At 57.9% G+C, this 16,399-nt stretch overlaps 1 protein-coding gene across 1 annotated transcript in view; it reads left to right on the top strand.

Moving 5' to 3' along the window:
* Window positions 1-16,399, top strand: part of SSPO (SCO-spondin) — a 66,378-nt gene that overhangs the window by 19,389 nt on the left and 30,590 nt on the right. The window contains 20 exon segments of the mRNA XM_017887827.1: window positions 1,110-1,214; window positions 1,527-1,745; window positions 1,855-1,982; window positions 2,686-2,830; window positions 2,910-3,060; window positions 3,586-3,658; window positions 4,404-4,461; window positions 5,943-6,113; window positions 6,397-6,540; window positions 9,842-10,060; window positions 10,145-10,309; window positions 11,043-11,222; window positions 11,323-11,445; window positions 11,570-11,699; window positions 11,783-11,908; window positions 12,090-12,181; window positions 13,453-13,626; window positions 13,938-14,102; window positions 14,776-15,028; window positions 16,270-16,316. Of these exon segments, the coding sequence (XP_017743316.1) occupies window positions 1,110-1,214; window positions 1,527-1,745; window positions 1,855-1,982; window positions 2,686-2,830; window positions 2,910-3,060; window positions 3,586-3,658; window positions 4,404-4,461; window positions 5,943-6,113; window positions 6,397-6,540; window positions 9,842-10,060; window positions 10,145-10,309; window positions 11,043-11,222; window positions 11,323-11,445; window positions 11,570-11,699; window positions 11,783-11,908; window positions 12,090-12,181; window positions 13,453-13,626; window positions 13,938-14,102; window positions 14,776-15,028; window positions 16,270-16,316 (2,868 nt within the window).

A 16,399-nucleotide genomic window follows, 5' to 3' on the forward strand; every position in this document is an offset into this window, starting at 1 on the left:
CTTTCCTTCCTTCCTTCCTTCCTTCCTTCTTCCTTCCTTCTTCCTTCTTCCTTCCTTCCTTCCTTCCTTCCTTCCTTCTTCCTTCCTTCCTTCCTTCCTTCCTTCCTTCCTCCTTCCTTCCTTCTTCCTTCCTTCTTCTTTCTTCCTCCTTCCTTCCTTCCTCCTTCCTTCCTCCTTCCTTCCTTCCTTCTTCTTCCTCCTTCCTTCCTTCCTTCCTTCCTTCCTCCTTCCTTCCTTCCTTCCTTCCTTCCTTCCTTCCTTCCTTCCTCCTTCCTTGCTTCCTTCCTTCCTCCTTCCTTCCTTCCTTCTTCCTTCCTTCCTTCTTTCCTCCCTCCCTCCCTCCTCCTTCCTTCCTTCCTTCCTTAGTTCCTTCCTTTCTCTCTCGCTCTCTCTCTCTCTCTCTCTCCCCCTCCCTCCCTCTCTCTCTTTCTTTCTTTCCTTTTGTTTCTTTTTTTTGAGATAGGGTCTCACTCTGACACCCAAGCTGGAGTGTAGTGGTGCGATCTCGGCTCACTGCAACCTCTGCCTCCTGGCTTCAAGTGATTCTCATGCCTCAGCCTCCCGAGTAGCTGGGGTTAGACATGCACCACCATGCCCAGCTAATTGTTGTATTTTTAGTAGAGACAGAGTTTTGCCATGTTGGTCAGGCTGCAGCTTTCTTATCCTAAAAGTGCATCCACAAGTTGCTGAGGTTAAAACAGAGCCAGCATACTCAGTTGCACAGGTTGTTCACCGTGCAAGTTAGCTGTGATTGGGGCCTAGACTCCAGCCCACAGAGCTGCTTTCATCCAGAGGCAACCCCTTTCTAATGCCCATGAGGGTGCCTTTTTGGTGTCAGCACCCCTGGGTTAGGAACTGCAGTTGCTGGGTCCTGGGCTGAAAATAGTTTCAGGCTGGCAGTTTTACTCTATGTTCTCTAAATACTCAGCGGACGTGAAAGCCCCCGATTCACACCAAGGGAAGGAGAAGGGACCTTTCCCAGCTAGGAAGTTGTTCTGGGAATTCAGCAGGGAGAAAGTGCTCAAGAAGTGGGGAGAGGCCTGAGTGCTGGGCCAGGAACTGTGAGCCTCTTGGTCTCTGTCTCCTAATCCTGAAGTCTCCTCCCACAGGAGAGAACCAGACAGTCCAGCCCATGGCCACTCCTGCTGCAGCTCCGGCTCCCAGTCCCCAGATCAGATTCCCTTTGGCCACTTACATTCTGCCTCCACCAGGAGGTAAGGGATGTGTGCAGTGCCCTGCAGTGCTGAGAGGGGCCACGCTGCCCAGGGATTATCCAACCTGGGAGGGGAAACAGGCCCTCGGGGACATCCTCCTTGTCCTGCACGTAGTGGATGGTCATCCTAAGGATCTGGGAGTCATCCTATCTTAAGTTGCCTCTCTTGACTCTTCCCTCCCTGGGCCAAAGTCACCCGTGTGAGCCTTTCACATCCCCTAGCTCCCCGTGCAACTTCCTAACCGTGTCCCTGAAGACTCCTGCCACCCTCTGTCCTACCCTACTCCAACCTGTCTCTCTCTTCTGCACCCAGACCCCTGCTATTCTCCCCTGGGGCTGGCAGGACTGGCCGAGGGGAGTCTGCATGCATCGTCCCAGCAACTGGAACACCCCACCCAGGCTGCCCTCATGGGGGCTCCTACCCAGGAGCCCAGCCCTCACGGACGGCGCGCTGGAGGTTATGCTTACGCCAAATGGCACACTCGGCCCCATTACCTGCAGCTGGACCTGCTTCAGCCCCGGAACCTCACTGGTCAGTGAGGAGGGCAGTGCTTGAGGGGGAGGCAGTGATGATGGGGCGGGGGCAGGTGTAGCTCCTTCAGCTCTGACCTCTGCTCTTGCCCTGACCCCTCCCTCCCCAGGCATCATAGTGCCAGAGACTGGCTCTTCCAACGCGTCTGCCGCCAGCTTCTCACTCCAGTTCAGCAGCAATGGTCTACGCTGGCTTGACTATCATGACATCCTGCCTGGCATCTTGCCCCTGCCCAAGGTACCACCCGCCCAAGGCCGATAGGGCCAGCGGCCCACCATGCCCTTTTGTAGGTTCCATAGTCTTTGTCCCCAAGGGCCTTCCAGTCTCCCTGAGGGGCATGGCCTGCATTCGATGCTTGTTGAATACCTGGTGAGTAGCAGGGACTGTGCTCTGTGGAGCTGAGGCTTGGGTGCCACTGTCACATGGATGCTGGAAACCATCCAAGTGGCTCAGACTCAGGGCAGGTATGTGAAGCCTACAAGGGAGAGAGGGTGGGGAGACACCAAGTTCACTGAGGGCCTCTGGGAGCCCAGACCCACGCAGGTCTTTGTGGAGAGCAGCCTGGGCACAGCCCTCCCCTCAGGGGGTTTGCATCCTTCCCGGAGACAAACCTCACGAAGCAGTAGGAGTCAGTCCATGCTGTGTGTTAAGTCTTAGCTGTTTCAGGAGCACCCGCTCTGTGCCAGGTGCCGAGCCAGGCCCTGGGGACACAGCAGTGAATAGGACCTGGCCTTTGCCCTCAGGGCACCTCCAGCTCAGCAGGAGGAGCTCAGTCCAGGACCAGCTCCCTCCAGCCTTGAGAGCCCAATTCCTACTGCCAGGGTGGGGGGCATGGCTCTGGGATGGCCATGAAAACTGGGGAAACAGTGGGGTCACTCAAAGTCATGAGGTCAGCCTGAGAAAGAGGTGAAGCTCAGTCAGCAGCATCCTCTGCCGGCAGCTTTTCCCTAGACACTGGGACGACCTGGACCCTGCCGTATGGACTTTTGGCCAGATGGTGCAGGCGAGGTTTGTCAGGGTGTGGCCCCGCGATGCCCACCACAGCGATGTCCCCCTGCGGGTGGAGCTGCTGGGCTGTGAGCCAGGTACAGGTTGCACAGGGGTGGCAGGGCAGGAGAGAGAGGGGCCATGGGAGGAGCCCTCAGCCGTACGTCCTCCACACAGGGTCCCCACCGGCACCTCTGTGCCCAGGGGTTGGACTCCGCTGTGCCAGTGGTGAGTGTGCCCTGAGAGGGAGCCTGTGCGACGGTGTTCTGGACTGTAAGGATGGCTCGGATGAGGAGGGCTGTGTGCTGCCGCCTGAGGGCACTGGCAGGTATACTGTGGCCAGCTGTGTGTAGCTCACGCCCTTGGCCTGGCCTTCGAGGGGACAGCCATGTGGGAGGGGCCCAACACTGCCTTCACCCCCCAGGTGCCCAGACTCTGCATGCTGAGGAGCTGCAGCTGGGTGCCTTCAAGGCCCTTTCCCACCTGGATTCTAGGATTCCCTGCCTTTCTCATAGTTGATTCAGGGATTCTCCAGGTGTGGGCCCTAGACCAGCAGCATTGGCAGCACCTGGAACTTGTTAGAAGGGCAGGTTCTCGGGCCCGCCCAGACCTGCAGGGGTGGGGCGCAGTAATGTGTGTCTTACAAGCCTCTCAGGTGATTCTAACCCACGGTCAAGTTGGAAGCTACTGTTGGGAACATCACCTTTGTCCAGCCTCAGTGGGCAGAGTCCTTCCTGGATGCCCACCCCAGCGAAGACCCCAGGCCCAGCAAAAGCACACTGATGCCCCTGCCTGGAAGCGGGGCCCTGGCGCTGGGAGGCCCTGGAGTCCTTCTGGTTATTTTTCTCCCCAGATTCCATTCCACAGCCAAGACCCTGGCCCTCTCCTCCGCCCAGCCGGGACAGCTGCTGCACTGGCTCAGGGAGGTGAGTGTGGAGCCTTGGGCCCAGAGGGTGGAGTGAGGGTACAGGGACCTCGCCTCCCGGCCTCACCGGCCCTGCTCCTGCACCAGCTGGCGGCATCTCCCCTCTCCGCAGCGTTTCCTCCTGTGTGTTCCCTGGTACTGCTCTCAGGAGGCTTCCCGGTGCCTGGCAGAGGGCTGAGGGCTGGGGCAACACAGAGATGCAGAGATGTGCAGGCAGAGCGAGGGCCCAGAGGGGTTTGGGGACAAGAGAAGCCTGAACCTCTGATAGGGAGCTTATGCCCACAGGGTAGGCACCAGGGCATCTGGTGCTCAGAGCCGAAAAGAGCCCTGTGCCCGGGTCCCCAGGGGCTTCCGGGACAAGACTTGAGGGCTGGAGAGGGGTGTCTGTAGTGTGGAGAAGAAGGCGGGGAGCATCTTCCTACCTGGAATAGCCTGGTCAGGAACCCAGAGTGTGTGGGTGGGGTAGGGGGGGACATGTGCACTGGATGGGGGAAGGGGAGTTTGAGGGGCAGGAGCTGAAATGGATCACCATGGTGGGCTGCTAATAAAGTCCCTGAGCTCCTTGAGGGCAGTGGGCTGGTGCCTGGAAGCGCAGTTGCATCCTCAGCTCTACCCTGGGCTGCGGGGGAGGAAGATGGACAGGAAGCAGTGCTGGGACTGTGAGCGCCCAGGCTGTATCCTCAGGGGATGGGAGCTGCCCTCAGGGCCTGGGGCTGTGCAGGGTGCTCAGCCCTCTCCCTCTGCAGGGCCTGGCAGAGACTGAGCGCTGGCCTCCCGGACAGGAGTCCCCCACGTCCCCAACAGGTGTGTGCACAGACTCCAGGCCCCCTCCCCAAACCCTTGTCCCACCTGTTCTTTCAGAGCCAGGGGCAGTTACATCTCAGGGGTTCAAATCCCCTTACCCCTGACTTCCCCACAACTGAGAAAGTCACAGAGTTGGCTCAGGGAGGAGACACTGGTCACTTTGGACATGACCAGGTCCTGCCTCTGCCCACCCCCTGGGATTCCAAGGTATGTGGGCTGCAGGTAGGCAGGGCGGGTGGCTCCAGGCCAGCTCCCAGGACTAAGCCTGTGCCCTGTAATGTGGCTGCCTCCCCAGATGCCTGGTCAGGACATGTCTCCCCCATGGGGGTGGGAGGCCACTTGACTGCAGCCTGCACTCCCTCTGCTCACCATCCATAGAGCCAAGCCCCCTTTTCTGAAGCATTTGCTGGCAGCAAATGTCTCTTAAGTGGGCACGGGGGTTGGATGTGGTCATGAAGTTGGCGTGCTCCTATATAAGAAAGGAAGGGGCTCTGCCTGGTTGTGAACCGGCCTCCCTGGAGCTACCCGATTATTCACCTCCCTGCTAGCCAGCAGACAGCTGCCTCCTAGAGGGCCTGCTGTCCTGCAGGGATGGGGGTCAGTAAGAGGGCTTTTGGTGTGGGGGGGTTCCTGCCCTCATTTCTAGCCCCTATGGGAAGGACCTGGGTGAGGCTTGGGGCAGCAGGGGCTGGAGAGAAAGGAGGGTGAGGGCGCCAGGGCTGCTCTTTCATTCTGGCTCATCCTCCCCTGTGCCTCGCCGTGCCACCTGCCTGGGCCTCAGCTTTTCCCCATCTGTGACACTAGAAGGCCTTATAGACAACTGTGGCCTCTCCCTGTGAGTTCTGATGGAAGTTATTCGGAACCTGGCCGGACTGTTTCTGTGTCTTTTGTGAAAAGCAGACAAAACAATTGATTCTACCCCACAGATCCATAACATGCAGACCCATGGGATACATTCTAATTTCATTCTCAGTCTGGTTTTAAAAAAAAAAAAAAAAAAAAAGGCTGTCTTTGAATGCATCTCTTGCCAGAAAATGAGACTCTTAACTTTTTTCACTGTAGCTGCCAGGAAGCCCAAAATCAGTTTGTTGTTGTTTGTTTACAACAGAAGCAACAAACTCACCCTGAGTCTATGGTAGTGTTTACTCCCTCTGCTGCTGTGTTAAAATGACCTCAGTTCTTTCTCTCCCTAAATATCTTATTTTATGGTGAGTTTGAACTTGGAAGTTGCCATGTGTTTCTTCTTGGGAATAGAATAAAAATCTCAGATCAAAACAAGTCTTCTACTTTCAGCCAAAGCCCTTCTTGTGCTCCTTGGATTTTTTTGATCCGAGGCCTCTCAGAAGGCGGGGTGTGGTCCGCAGTACCTGTGATTACTTTGTACCACCCAGAAGCCTGGGATACCCTCTCAAGGGCCCCCATCTTCCTTTCCTGGGAAGGGGAGCTGGGTAAGCCTCACCTCCCTCCACCTCCACCCACAGAGACAAGACCTGTGAGTCCTGGCCCAGCCTCTGGGGTACCTCACCATGGGGAATCCATGCAGATGGTGACCACCACCCCCATATCCCAGATGGAGGCTAGGACCCTGCCACCAGGTATGGCAGCTGTGATGGTGCTGACCCCACACACAGTGACTCCAGCGACCCCTGCTGGTAAGACGCCAAGCCCTTCTACCTGTGTGCAAAGCCTCTGTGAGTCCACCTTCCTTGTGAGGGGGACAGAGGCCCTTTGTTCAAGATCACACAGCTCAAGGTCATTTTGGGGAGGACCCAAGTGTCCTAGCCCAGTTTACCCTTTTTCTATTATCCCAAGATAGGCAGGGTGAGGAATAGCAGATGCCAAGAGGAGGGAGGTTGGGGGCTTCAGGGAGGTGACAAAGGAGAAAGGATAGGGCAGGCCAAGTGACTGGTCAGCCAGCTGTGGTGGTGCCCACAGGCCAGAGCGTCGCCCCAGGGCCCTTCCCACCTGTGCAGTGTGGCCCCGGCCAGATGCCCTGTGAGGTGCTGGGCTGCGTGGAACAGGCGCAGGTGTGTGATGGCAGGGAGGATTGCCTCGACGGCTCCGACGAGAGGCACTGCGGTGAGCTGCTGGAGGGCCTGCTGTCCTGTGGGTAGGGGGTGGCACTTATCCTTCAGTGTAGGAAAGTGTCTGCCCTCGTTTGTAGCTCATATTGGAAAGGATCTTGGAGAGGCTTGGGCAGCAGGGAATGGAGAGAATGGGTAAAAACAGGAGTGTGTGTGTCTTTGGGTATGGTCAAGATGGGGAATAGAATAGGCCTTGGGTCTCAGTCTGTTTTATAAAACCTGTTTGACCTTTGAAGAGACTCATCTATTTACTCACCCATCCAACAGTCTACCTACCCCTCCATCCATCCATCAGCCACCCATCTTTCCATCTACCCACCCTCCCATCCACTAACCCACCCACCCATCCATCTATCCATGCATCCATCCACCCACCCACCTACCCCTCTATCCATGTATTCATCAGCTACCTATCATCCATCTGTCTACTCACAAATCCATCATCGATCCATCCACCCGTCCAGCCAGCCACCATGCATCTATCTACCCATCCATCCATCCATCCATCCATCTAAATCCACCTACCTAACCCTCTATCCATGTATTCATCAGCCACCCATCCAGTCAGCCACCCATTCGTCCATCTACCCATCCATTCATCAATCCACCCATCCATCCTTCAATTTATCCATCTATACATCAGCCACCCATCCATCCATCCACCTACCCATCTATCCACCCTTCCATCCATCCATTTACCCCTCTATCCATTCGTCTGTCAGCCACCCATCCATCCACCCATCCATCCATCCATCCATCCACCCACCTGACACCCACCCATGGATCTATCAGCCACCCATCCATCCACCCATCCATCCATCCATCCATCCACCCACCTGACACCCACCCATGGATCTATCAGCCACCCATCCATCCACCCATCCATCCATCCATCCATCCACCCACCTGACACCCACCCATGGATCTATCAGCCACCCATCCATCCACCCATCCATCCATCCATCCATCCACCCACCTGACACCCACCCATGGATCTATCAGCCACCCATCCATCCACCCATCCATCCATCCATCCATCCACCCACCTGACACCCACCCATGGATCTATCAGCCACCCATCCATCCACCCATCCATCCATCCATCCATCCACCCACCTGACACCCACCCATGGATCTATCAGCCACCCATCCATCCACCCATCCATCCATCCATCCATCCACCCACCTGACACCCACCCATGGATCTATCAGCCACCCATCCATCCACCCATCCATCCATCCATCCATCCACCCACCTGACACCCACCCATGGATCTATCAGCCACCCATCCATCCACCCATCCATCCATCCATCCATCCACCCACCTGACACCCACCCATGGATCTATCAGCCACCCATCCATCCACCCATCCATCCATCCATCCATCCACCCACCTGACACCCACCCATGGATCTATCAGCCACCCATCCATCCACCCATCCATCCATCCATCCATCCACCCACCTGACACCCACCCATGGATCTATCAGCCACCCATCCATCCACCCATCCATCCATCCATCCATCCACCCACCTGACACCCACCCATGGATCTATCAGCCACCCATCCATCCACCCATCCATCCATCCATCCATCCACCCACCTGACACCCACCCATGGATCTATCAGCCACCCATCCATCCACCCATCCATCCATCCATCCATCCACCCACCTGACACCCACCCATGGATCTATCAGCCACCCATCCATCCACCCATCCATCCATCCATCCATCCACCCACCTGACACCCACCCATGGATCTATCAGCCACCCATCCATCCACCCATCCATCCATCCATCCATCCACCCACCTGACACCCACCCATGGATCTATCAGCCACCCATCCATCCACCCATCCATCCATCCATCCATCCACCCACCTGACACCCACCCATGGATCTATCAGCCACCCATCCATCCACCCATCCATCCATCCATCCATCCACCCACCTGACACCCACCCATGGATCTATCAGCCACCCATCCATCCACCCATCCATCCATCCATCCATCCACCCACCTGACACCCACCCATGGATCTATCAGCCACCCATCCATCCACCCATCCATCCATCCATCCATCCACCCACCTGACACCCACCCATGGATCTATCAGCCACCCATCCATCCACCCATCCATCCATCCATCCATCCACCCACCTGACACCCACCCATGGATCTATCAGCCACCCATCCATCCACCCATCCATCCATCCATCCATCCACCCACCTGACACCCACCCATGGATCTATCAGCCACCCATCCATCCACCCATCCATCCATCCATCCATCCACCCACCTGACACCCACCCATGGATCTATCAGCCACCCATCCATCCACCCATCCATCCATCCATCCATCCACCCACCTGACACCCACCCATGGATCTATCAGCCACCCATCCATCCACCCATCCATCCATCCATCCATCCACCCACCTGACACCCACCCATGGATCTATCAGCCACCCATCCATCCACCCATCCATCCATCCATCCATCCACCCACCTGACACCCACCCATGGATCTATCAGCCACCCATCCATCCACCCATCCATCCATCCATCCATCCACCCACCTGACACCCACCCATGGATCTATCAGCCACCCATCCATCCACCCATCCATCCATCCATCCATCCACCCACCTGACACCCACCCATGGATCTATCAGCCACCCATCCATCCACCCATCCATCCATCCATCCATCCACCCACCTGACACCCACCCATGGATCTATCAGCCACCCATCCATCCACCCATGGATTCATCTACCCACCCCTGTATTCATCCATTCATCGGCTACCCATGCATTCACCTACTCACTCATCTACCCATCCATCCATCCACTCACTCATCCATCCATTCACGCCCCTACCCATACACCCATCCATTCATCCATTCACCTACCCATCTATCCACCCATCTTTCCATCTACCCACCCATATATCCATCCATTCATTTATTCATCCATCCACCCATGCAAAGTAGATCACTGTGATCAATGCTTAGTCTTCCAATCATGACCAAAGAAATCAAATGCTAATCACAAGAATGGCCACCCCAGGGAGTATACATTCAGAAAGAAGGTACCTAAGCGTCTAGAATCTCTGTGTGAGAGCTTGTGTAGACCAAAGACTCCATGGTCTCACCAATACATTGTGGAAGGAAGCCTGCTCTGGGCATGGGATGCAGGAGGCATTAGTAGGAAGGGGAGGCCAGGGACTCCAGTCAGCAAGCTCACTTCGGCTCTTGGCCTGAGTTAATGGGCTGAGTGTATCATCCAGCCAGGAATCTACTTATGTGGCTCCCTTCTCTCCCTGCCTTGTGAGCAGCAAGCACTGTGCCCTTCACGGTGCCTACCATGGCCCTGCCTGGGCTTCCAGCCTCAAGGGCCCTCTGTTCCCCAAGCCAGCTGAGCTGTGGCAGCGGGGAGTGTCTGTCTGCTGAGCGGCGCTGTGATCTGCGGCCTGACTGCCAGGACGGCTCGGATGAGGATGGCTGTGGTATGTGCCAGCAAGGGTAGGGGCAGCCCTGAGGGCCCCCTCCTGCATGAGCCCCTCTGAGCCCCAGCCCCTATTCCCCTGCAGTGGACTGTGTGCTGGCCCCCTGGTCTATCTGGAGCAGCTGCAGCCGCAGCTGTGGCCTGGGCCTCACCTTCCAGCGCCAGGAGCTGCTGCGACCACCTCTGCCAGGGGGTAGCTGCCCACCTGACCGGTTCCGAAGCCAGTCCTGCTTCGTGCAGGCCTGCCCAGGTAACCCTGCACCCCAGCCTTCCCTCAGGAAAGCCCCTGCTCCCAGAGGAAAGTGGGGAAGCCCCCCATCCAGTCTCCTCAGGACCCTTCAGGTGGGAAACCTGGGGTGGGTTTCCATCTGAGACCCTCCCGGCCAGCCCTGCCCTCCTTTCCTGCCTGAGCCGAGACAGGTTCTTGTGTATAGCCTGGAAATAATGGTCATTCCTGCCTCAGAAGGCACTGCAAGGATTAAGGGAGATGACGTGTGGGGGTGTTTGGAGCCGGGCCTCAGATGTCAGCCGGCTGTGCCACTTGTCCCTGGGTGCCATGCTGAAGGCCTTGTCGCTCTTTTATTCCATCAGTCCAAGGGAGTGGCCCTCACCCACTTCTGTGCATGGCAGAGAGGGGCTCCCCATACAGCGGCCTCTTCAGCCCCACCCTGGCTCCTCCCCGGCTGTGATGGCCCTACAGCTGCCATCAGGGCAGCTCTCCCCAGGATCCCCGCAGTCCCAGCCCCTTCCCGGGGAGCAGAGCTTTTGTCCTGGGAGGCACCTAGAGCCCTTTCTCCAGGCACCTGCCACCTAGGGGAGGTTTTCTGGGACAGAAGAGGAGCTGTGGAGTGCCTGGGACAGGGCCCTTGGCTGCCTTGCTGGCCACTGCCCAGGCTGGGGAAGGAGGGGAGCCCTGGCTCCAGCCACTCTCTCATAGCCTGTGTCTCCTGGGCCCCTCCTGCTGGTCCTTCTTTCCCCAACAGTGGCTGGGGCATGGGCCATGTGGGAGGCCTGGGGGCCCTGCAGTGTCTCCTGTGGGGGTGGCCATCAGAGTCGCCGGAGAAGCTGTGTGGACCCCCCACCCAAGAATAGCGGTGCCCCCTGCCCCGGGCCCTCCCAAGAGAGGGTACCCTGCGGCTTGCAGCCCTGCTCAGGTGGCACAGGTAAGGGGGAGCTGGGCCGGGGGCAGGAAGAGAGCACTGTGGGCATGAGGTAGTTGGACCTCCCAGCACTCAGGCTCACCTGGTGCCCATCTCCCACCAGACTGCGAGCTAGGCCGTGTGTATGTGAGTGCTGATCTGTGCCAGAAGGGGCTAGTGCCCCTGTGCCCACCCTCCTGCCTGGATCCCAAAGCTAACAGAAGCTGCAGTGGGCATTGCGTGGAAGGTGAGGCAGACCTGGCCTGCAGGGAAACTGTGGGGTGCCCACCCAGGCCCACCAGCCCCCAGTCTCCAGCTTCCCCTCACTGCTGTGCCCCTTGGGACTGAGTGCCCTCTTCCACACACGCCAGGATGCCGCTGTCCCTCGGGACTCCTTCTGCATGACACTCGCTGCCTGCCCCTCTCTGAGTGCCCCTGCCTAGTGGGCGAAGAGCTGAAGTGGCCAGGCGTGTCCTTCGTCCTGGCCAACTGCAGCCAATGGTGAGGGCGGCTGCGCCAGGGAGGGCACTGTGCCGGGGTCTCCCCAGCCCTGACCAGTTCCTCAGCCTCTCCCTCCCCTGCAGCGTGTGTGAGAAGGGGGAGTTGCTGTGCCAACCAGGGGGCTGCCCCCTGCCCTGCGGCTGGTCAGCCTGGTCCTCCTGGGCTCCCTGCGACCGCTCCTGTGGCTCTGGAGTGAGGGCCAGGTTCAGGTGTGTAACGGGGTGGGTGGCAGTGTGAGAAGGAATGGTGGGGGCCAGGGAGGCAAGGAGCCAGGCCAGCCCTGAGGGGGCGGTAAGGGGAAGATGGTGGACAGGTGATGAAGGATGAAGAAGGCAGGAGTGAGGGCAGGGAGAGAGCAGAGCAGGTGCTGAGGGCTGCCTCTCTCCCCAGGTCTCCCTCCAACCCTCCAGCAGCCTGGGGAGGCGCCCCCTGTGAAGGTGACAGGCAGGAACTGCAGGGCTGCCACACAGAGTGTGGGACAGGTATAGTTGGGAGCCTGGATGCAGGAGCCCCCTCTTCTTCCTCCCAATTCTGTACCCTGGGAACACACAGGATGGGACCCACTGGCCACTCTACGTGGGGGATTGGTAACGCCTCTGCAGTCTGAGAGGCAGCCCTTGAACTGGCCTTGGTGGAGGGGCTTTGATGGAGAGAGGCAGACTCCCGCCCAGACTGCCCGGGCACCAGGAGCAGGTTGGCCTGGGTGGAGCAGACGACTGCAGAGCTGGGAGAGAGAGGTGAGGCTGAGGGTTTGAGGGAGGCCAGCAGCAGCATTTAGAGGCCAGATGAAGGTGCCAGATGGTTTCCCTCTTTCCACCCACCGGGTGCCCCTCAGACAGTGCCTGTGTCAATGGAGGTCTCTGCAGAGCAGGCCCAGCCTCACTGGTGTGCAGGGCAATGGGATGAGGTGGGCAAGGGGAAAGCAAGAGGAGTGGGGGAGGGGAGAGGGAAGAGAGGCAGGGTACATCCAGGGTCTGGGCCAGGATCTTGTAGTAGGAGGGAAAGAGGGGCCAGTGGGGAGTAGCTGGTGGGACATTGACAGTGTCCACAGGGACTCTTAATTAGTTTCTGGCATAGAAGGATCAGGAAGCGTTGATCTGGGGGAAACATGAGGATTTTTGGTAGTCCTTCCTGCTGAGGTGCTGTCCGAGTCCAGGAGAGAGATGTGGGAATGTAGTCGAGCCCAGGTTCACAGGAGGCTCCGTGCCTGGCTCTGGAGGGTGAGAAGTGGAGCTGGAGGCCGGGTGCGGTGGCCCATGCCTGTAATTCCAGCACCTTGGGAGGCCAAGGTGGGAGGACTGCTTGAGGCCAGGAGTTCAAGACCAGCCTGGGTAACAGAGAGAGACCCCATCTCTAAAAAAAAAAAAAAAAAAAAAAAAAAAAATTAAAATGTAGCTGGCCGTGGTGGCGCACGTCTGTGGTCCCAGCTCCTCGGGAGGCTGAGATGGGAGATTAGGAGGTAGAGCTTAGGAGGTAGAGGCTGCAGCAAGCTATAAGCATGCCTACTGCACTCCAGCTGACAGGTCCTGTCCTCAACCCCCCAAAACAGAAAAAAGGACTGGAGAAGGGGGGGGTCCCAGCAAGTGAGCTGAGAAGGGGCAGAGGCTGCACCCTGAGCCCAGAGCAGCCTCCCTCCTTGTGAGCGCTCTTCTGCCCACCTAGTTTCTCAGACCTAACCCAGGCTCCCTGACCCTCCCCAGCCCTGCCAGAAAAGGCCTTTGCACAAATGGCCTGTCCTGTTCATCCTCCGCAGAGGTGCTGGGCTGGACGCCCTGGACTTCCTGGTCCTCCTGCTCCCAGAGCTGCCTTGCCCCCGGAGGGGGCCCTGGCTGGCGTAGTCGTTCCCGACTCTGCCCCAGCCCTGGGGATTCATCCTGCCCAGGAGAGGCCACCCAGGAGGAGCCCTGCAGCCCCCCTGTATGCCCAGGTACTCCTCCTCAGGCTCAGGTGTGGCTCGGACACTGGGGTGGGATGAGAAGCAAAGAAGAATGCCCCCTTGAGCCGGTTCTAGACACCTGGAGTGGGGGCCAAGGGTTGGAGCAAACCTGGCTGTTGTCCTTAAGCCTCTCCCACCCCAGCCATCACGCAGGAAGCCAGCCTGAGTGGTAGATGTTGGTGGGAGCTAGAGGCTGCAGTTAAGACTCTGCAAGCTACACAGCTCCAGCCCCACAATGCCCTGCCCTGGACTGTCTTTGCCATGCCGGTGTCTGTGACTCTGGATTGGGCTCTTCCTGGCAGTGCCAAGCATCTGGGGTCTGTGGGCTCCCTGGTCCACTTGCTCAGCCCCCTGTGATGGAGGCATCCAGACACGTGGGCGCAGCTGCTCCAGCTTGGCTCCTGGGGACACCTCGTGCCCAGGACCCCACAGTCAGACCAGGGACTGCAACACGCAGCCCTGCACAGGTACCAGACTCTCTGCCTGTTTTGCAGCGGGCCTCCCTGGCCCAGCTCCTGGGGATTTTGACCTTTTCCCCACCCTCACCTTCGCCCATCACTGTCCTCTGACTCCAGGCCAGGTAATTCCTGGAGCTAACGGAGCCTGGGATTTCCTGTGTCTCTTCTAGCTCCCTGCCTCTCCCTCCTGCCTGGGACCAGGTCCCAGCAGCTGTAGCCCCTCAGCCCTTTGCTCTTCTTTGATGGAGGCAGGTCTCCTTCCCCAGAGAACAGGCTCCCTGAGGGAGTCAGACTGGCCTTCCTCAGGGCAGAACACACTCACGGCCAGAATCGTGGGGGAGCAGAGTTCGTAGTTTGAAGCTCCTGGCCCCTTCCTTACTCTCTCTCGTCCTCTGAGCGCTCCTCCTATCCCAGATGACTGGAGTCCTTGTGGTCTGTTTTCAAGAATATTTGTATTAAAATGGAGCCAAGCCATGACTGTGTACTGGTGCCATCCCAGACACTGGAGCAAAGCTGTGAGGGTAGGGGCAGGAGGCGTGGCTTTTTTGGCACACTATTGCCCGGCAGGCTGCTGCCCCATGCCCTGCTTGCAGGTTCCCTTCCACACCTCTGCCTCTTTTCCCTTCCCATCCCTTCCCATCCCTCCTGCCCCTGCTGAGACCTGCTTTGTCTTCCTATCCAGCCCAGTGCCCAGAGAACATGGTGTTCCGCTCAGCAGAGCAGTGTCGTCAGGAGGGGGGTCCTTGCCCTCGGCTGTGCCTGACGCATGGCCCTGGGATAGAGTGTTCGGGCTTCTGCGCCCCTGGCTGCGCCTGCCCCCCTGGTCTCTTCCTGCACAATGCTAGCTGCCTGCCCCGTAGTCAGTGCCCCTGCCAGCTGCACGGGCAGCTCTATGCACCAGGAGCAATGGCTCGCCTGGACTCCTGCAACAACTGGTGGGTCATAGCGTGGGGGCAGGGTGGGAGAGGGGCCAGGGATCCAGAGGTGGGCAGGTGTGGGCTCCCTCCCACAAACACACCCATGGTGGGGTGTTCCGTTCCCCAAACACAACACAGCAACCACGGGTGCCAGGCAGGGTCTTGGGAATACTAGAGCGAGTGGTCATCCCCATTTGACTTATGGGAAGATTGGGTCTCAGATCGATGGAGCGATTTATGATAGAACTAGAGATGGGAGGGGGTCTAACCTCTCATCACAGCTTTCTCTGGTTCTCTTTCCTGAATATAATTTCATACCCGGGATCCACTTGATTTCTGTTCAGAAACATTCAAGTGCCCAATACCCAAAGCTGACATCAGGACCTGCCAGCAGAGGGTGCTCAAGCCATTTCCCTCTTTTTTCTTTTTCTTTCACTTTGTTTCCTTCTTTTTTTTTTTGAGATGGAGTCTCGCTCTGTCGCCCAGGCTGGAGTGCAGTGGTGCGATCTCAGCTCGTTGCAACCTCGCCTCTCAGCTCACTGCAACCTCCACTTCCCGGGTTCAAGCAATTCTCCTGCCTCAGCCTCCCTAGTAGCTGGGATTACAGGCACCTACCGCCATGCCAGGCTAATTTTTGTATTTTTAGTAGAGACAGGGTTTCACCATTTGGCCAGGCTGGTCTCCAACTCCTGACCTCAGGTGATCCACCTGCCTCAGCCTCCCAAAGTGCTCGGATTACAGGCATGAGCCACTGCACCCGGGCCATTCTTCATTTCCCTCTTACTTTTTACTTTATGTACCCTGCCCCTCCTTTGATTTCCTCCTCCTTCATTCTTCCTCCCTCCTGTCCTTTCTTTCTCACTTTTCGTCTCTGATCTTTTTCTGGGACCTCCAGTATTTGATAAATAGGCTTTACAACATGTATTGGAGAGAACAGCAAGTGTGGAGAAGTACCCAGTTCTCCCTCCTAGAAGAACTCCAGCTCTCTCTAAATCCCTCCTACCTGGCCCCGGCCCTCGAGGTCATTTCGCAATAAATACAAATGGATGAGACCTTGGGACAAAGGACAGCACAGTGCCTGGGAGTTGTGGGGCTCACTGAGTGTGCATCGTGAACTCCACAGAGGACGTGGGCAGCAGGCTTCACACCCCAGACCCTCGGGTTTCTCTTCTGCAGTGGCCTCAGCTGCTTCCCCGGGGGTAAGGGCTGACTGTGGCCGTGATGGCCAGGTAGAGCCTTACTGCCCCCTCTCTCTGCAGCACCTGTGTCTCTGGTGAGATGGCATGCACCTCGGAGCACTGCCCAGGTACCCCCATGCTTGGGGCACAGGAATTGGGCAGTGGTGGGTCCTCAGGGACCACAGGGGACTTAGGCCCTTTCTGAGATAAA

The sequence above is a fragment of the Rhinopithecus bieti genome, unplaced genomic scaffold (genome assembly GCF_001698545.2).
Source record: "Rhinopithecus bieti isolate Rb0 unplaced genomic scaffold, ASM169854v2 scaffold_17795, whole genome shotgun sequence".
Lineage (NCBI taxonomy): Eukaryota > Metazoa > Chordata > Mammalia > Primates > Cercopithecidae > Rhinopithecus > Rhinopithecus bieti.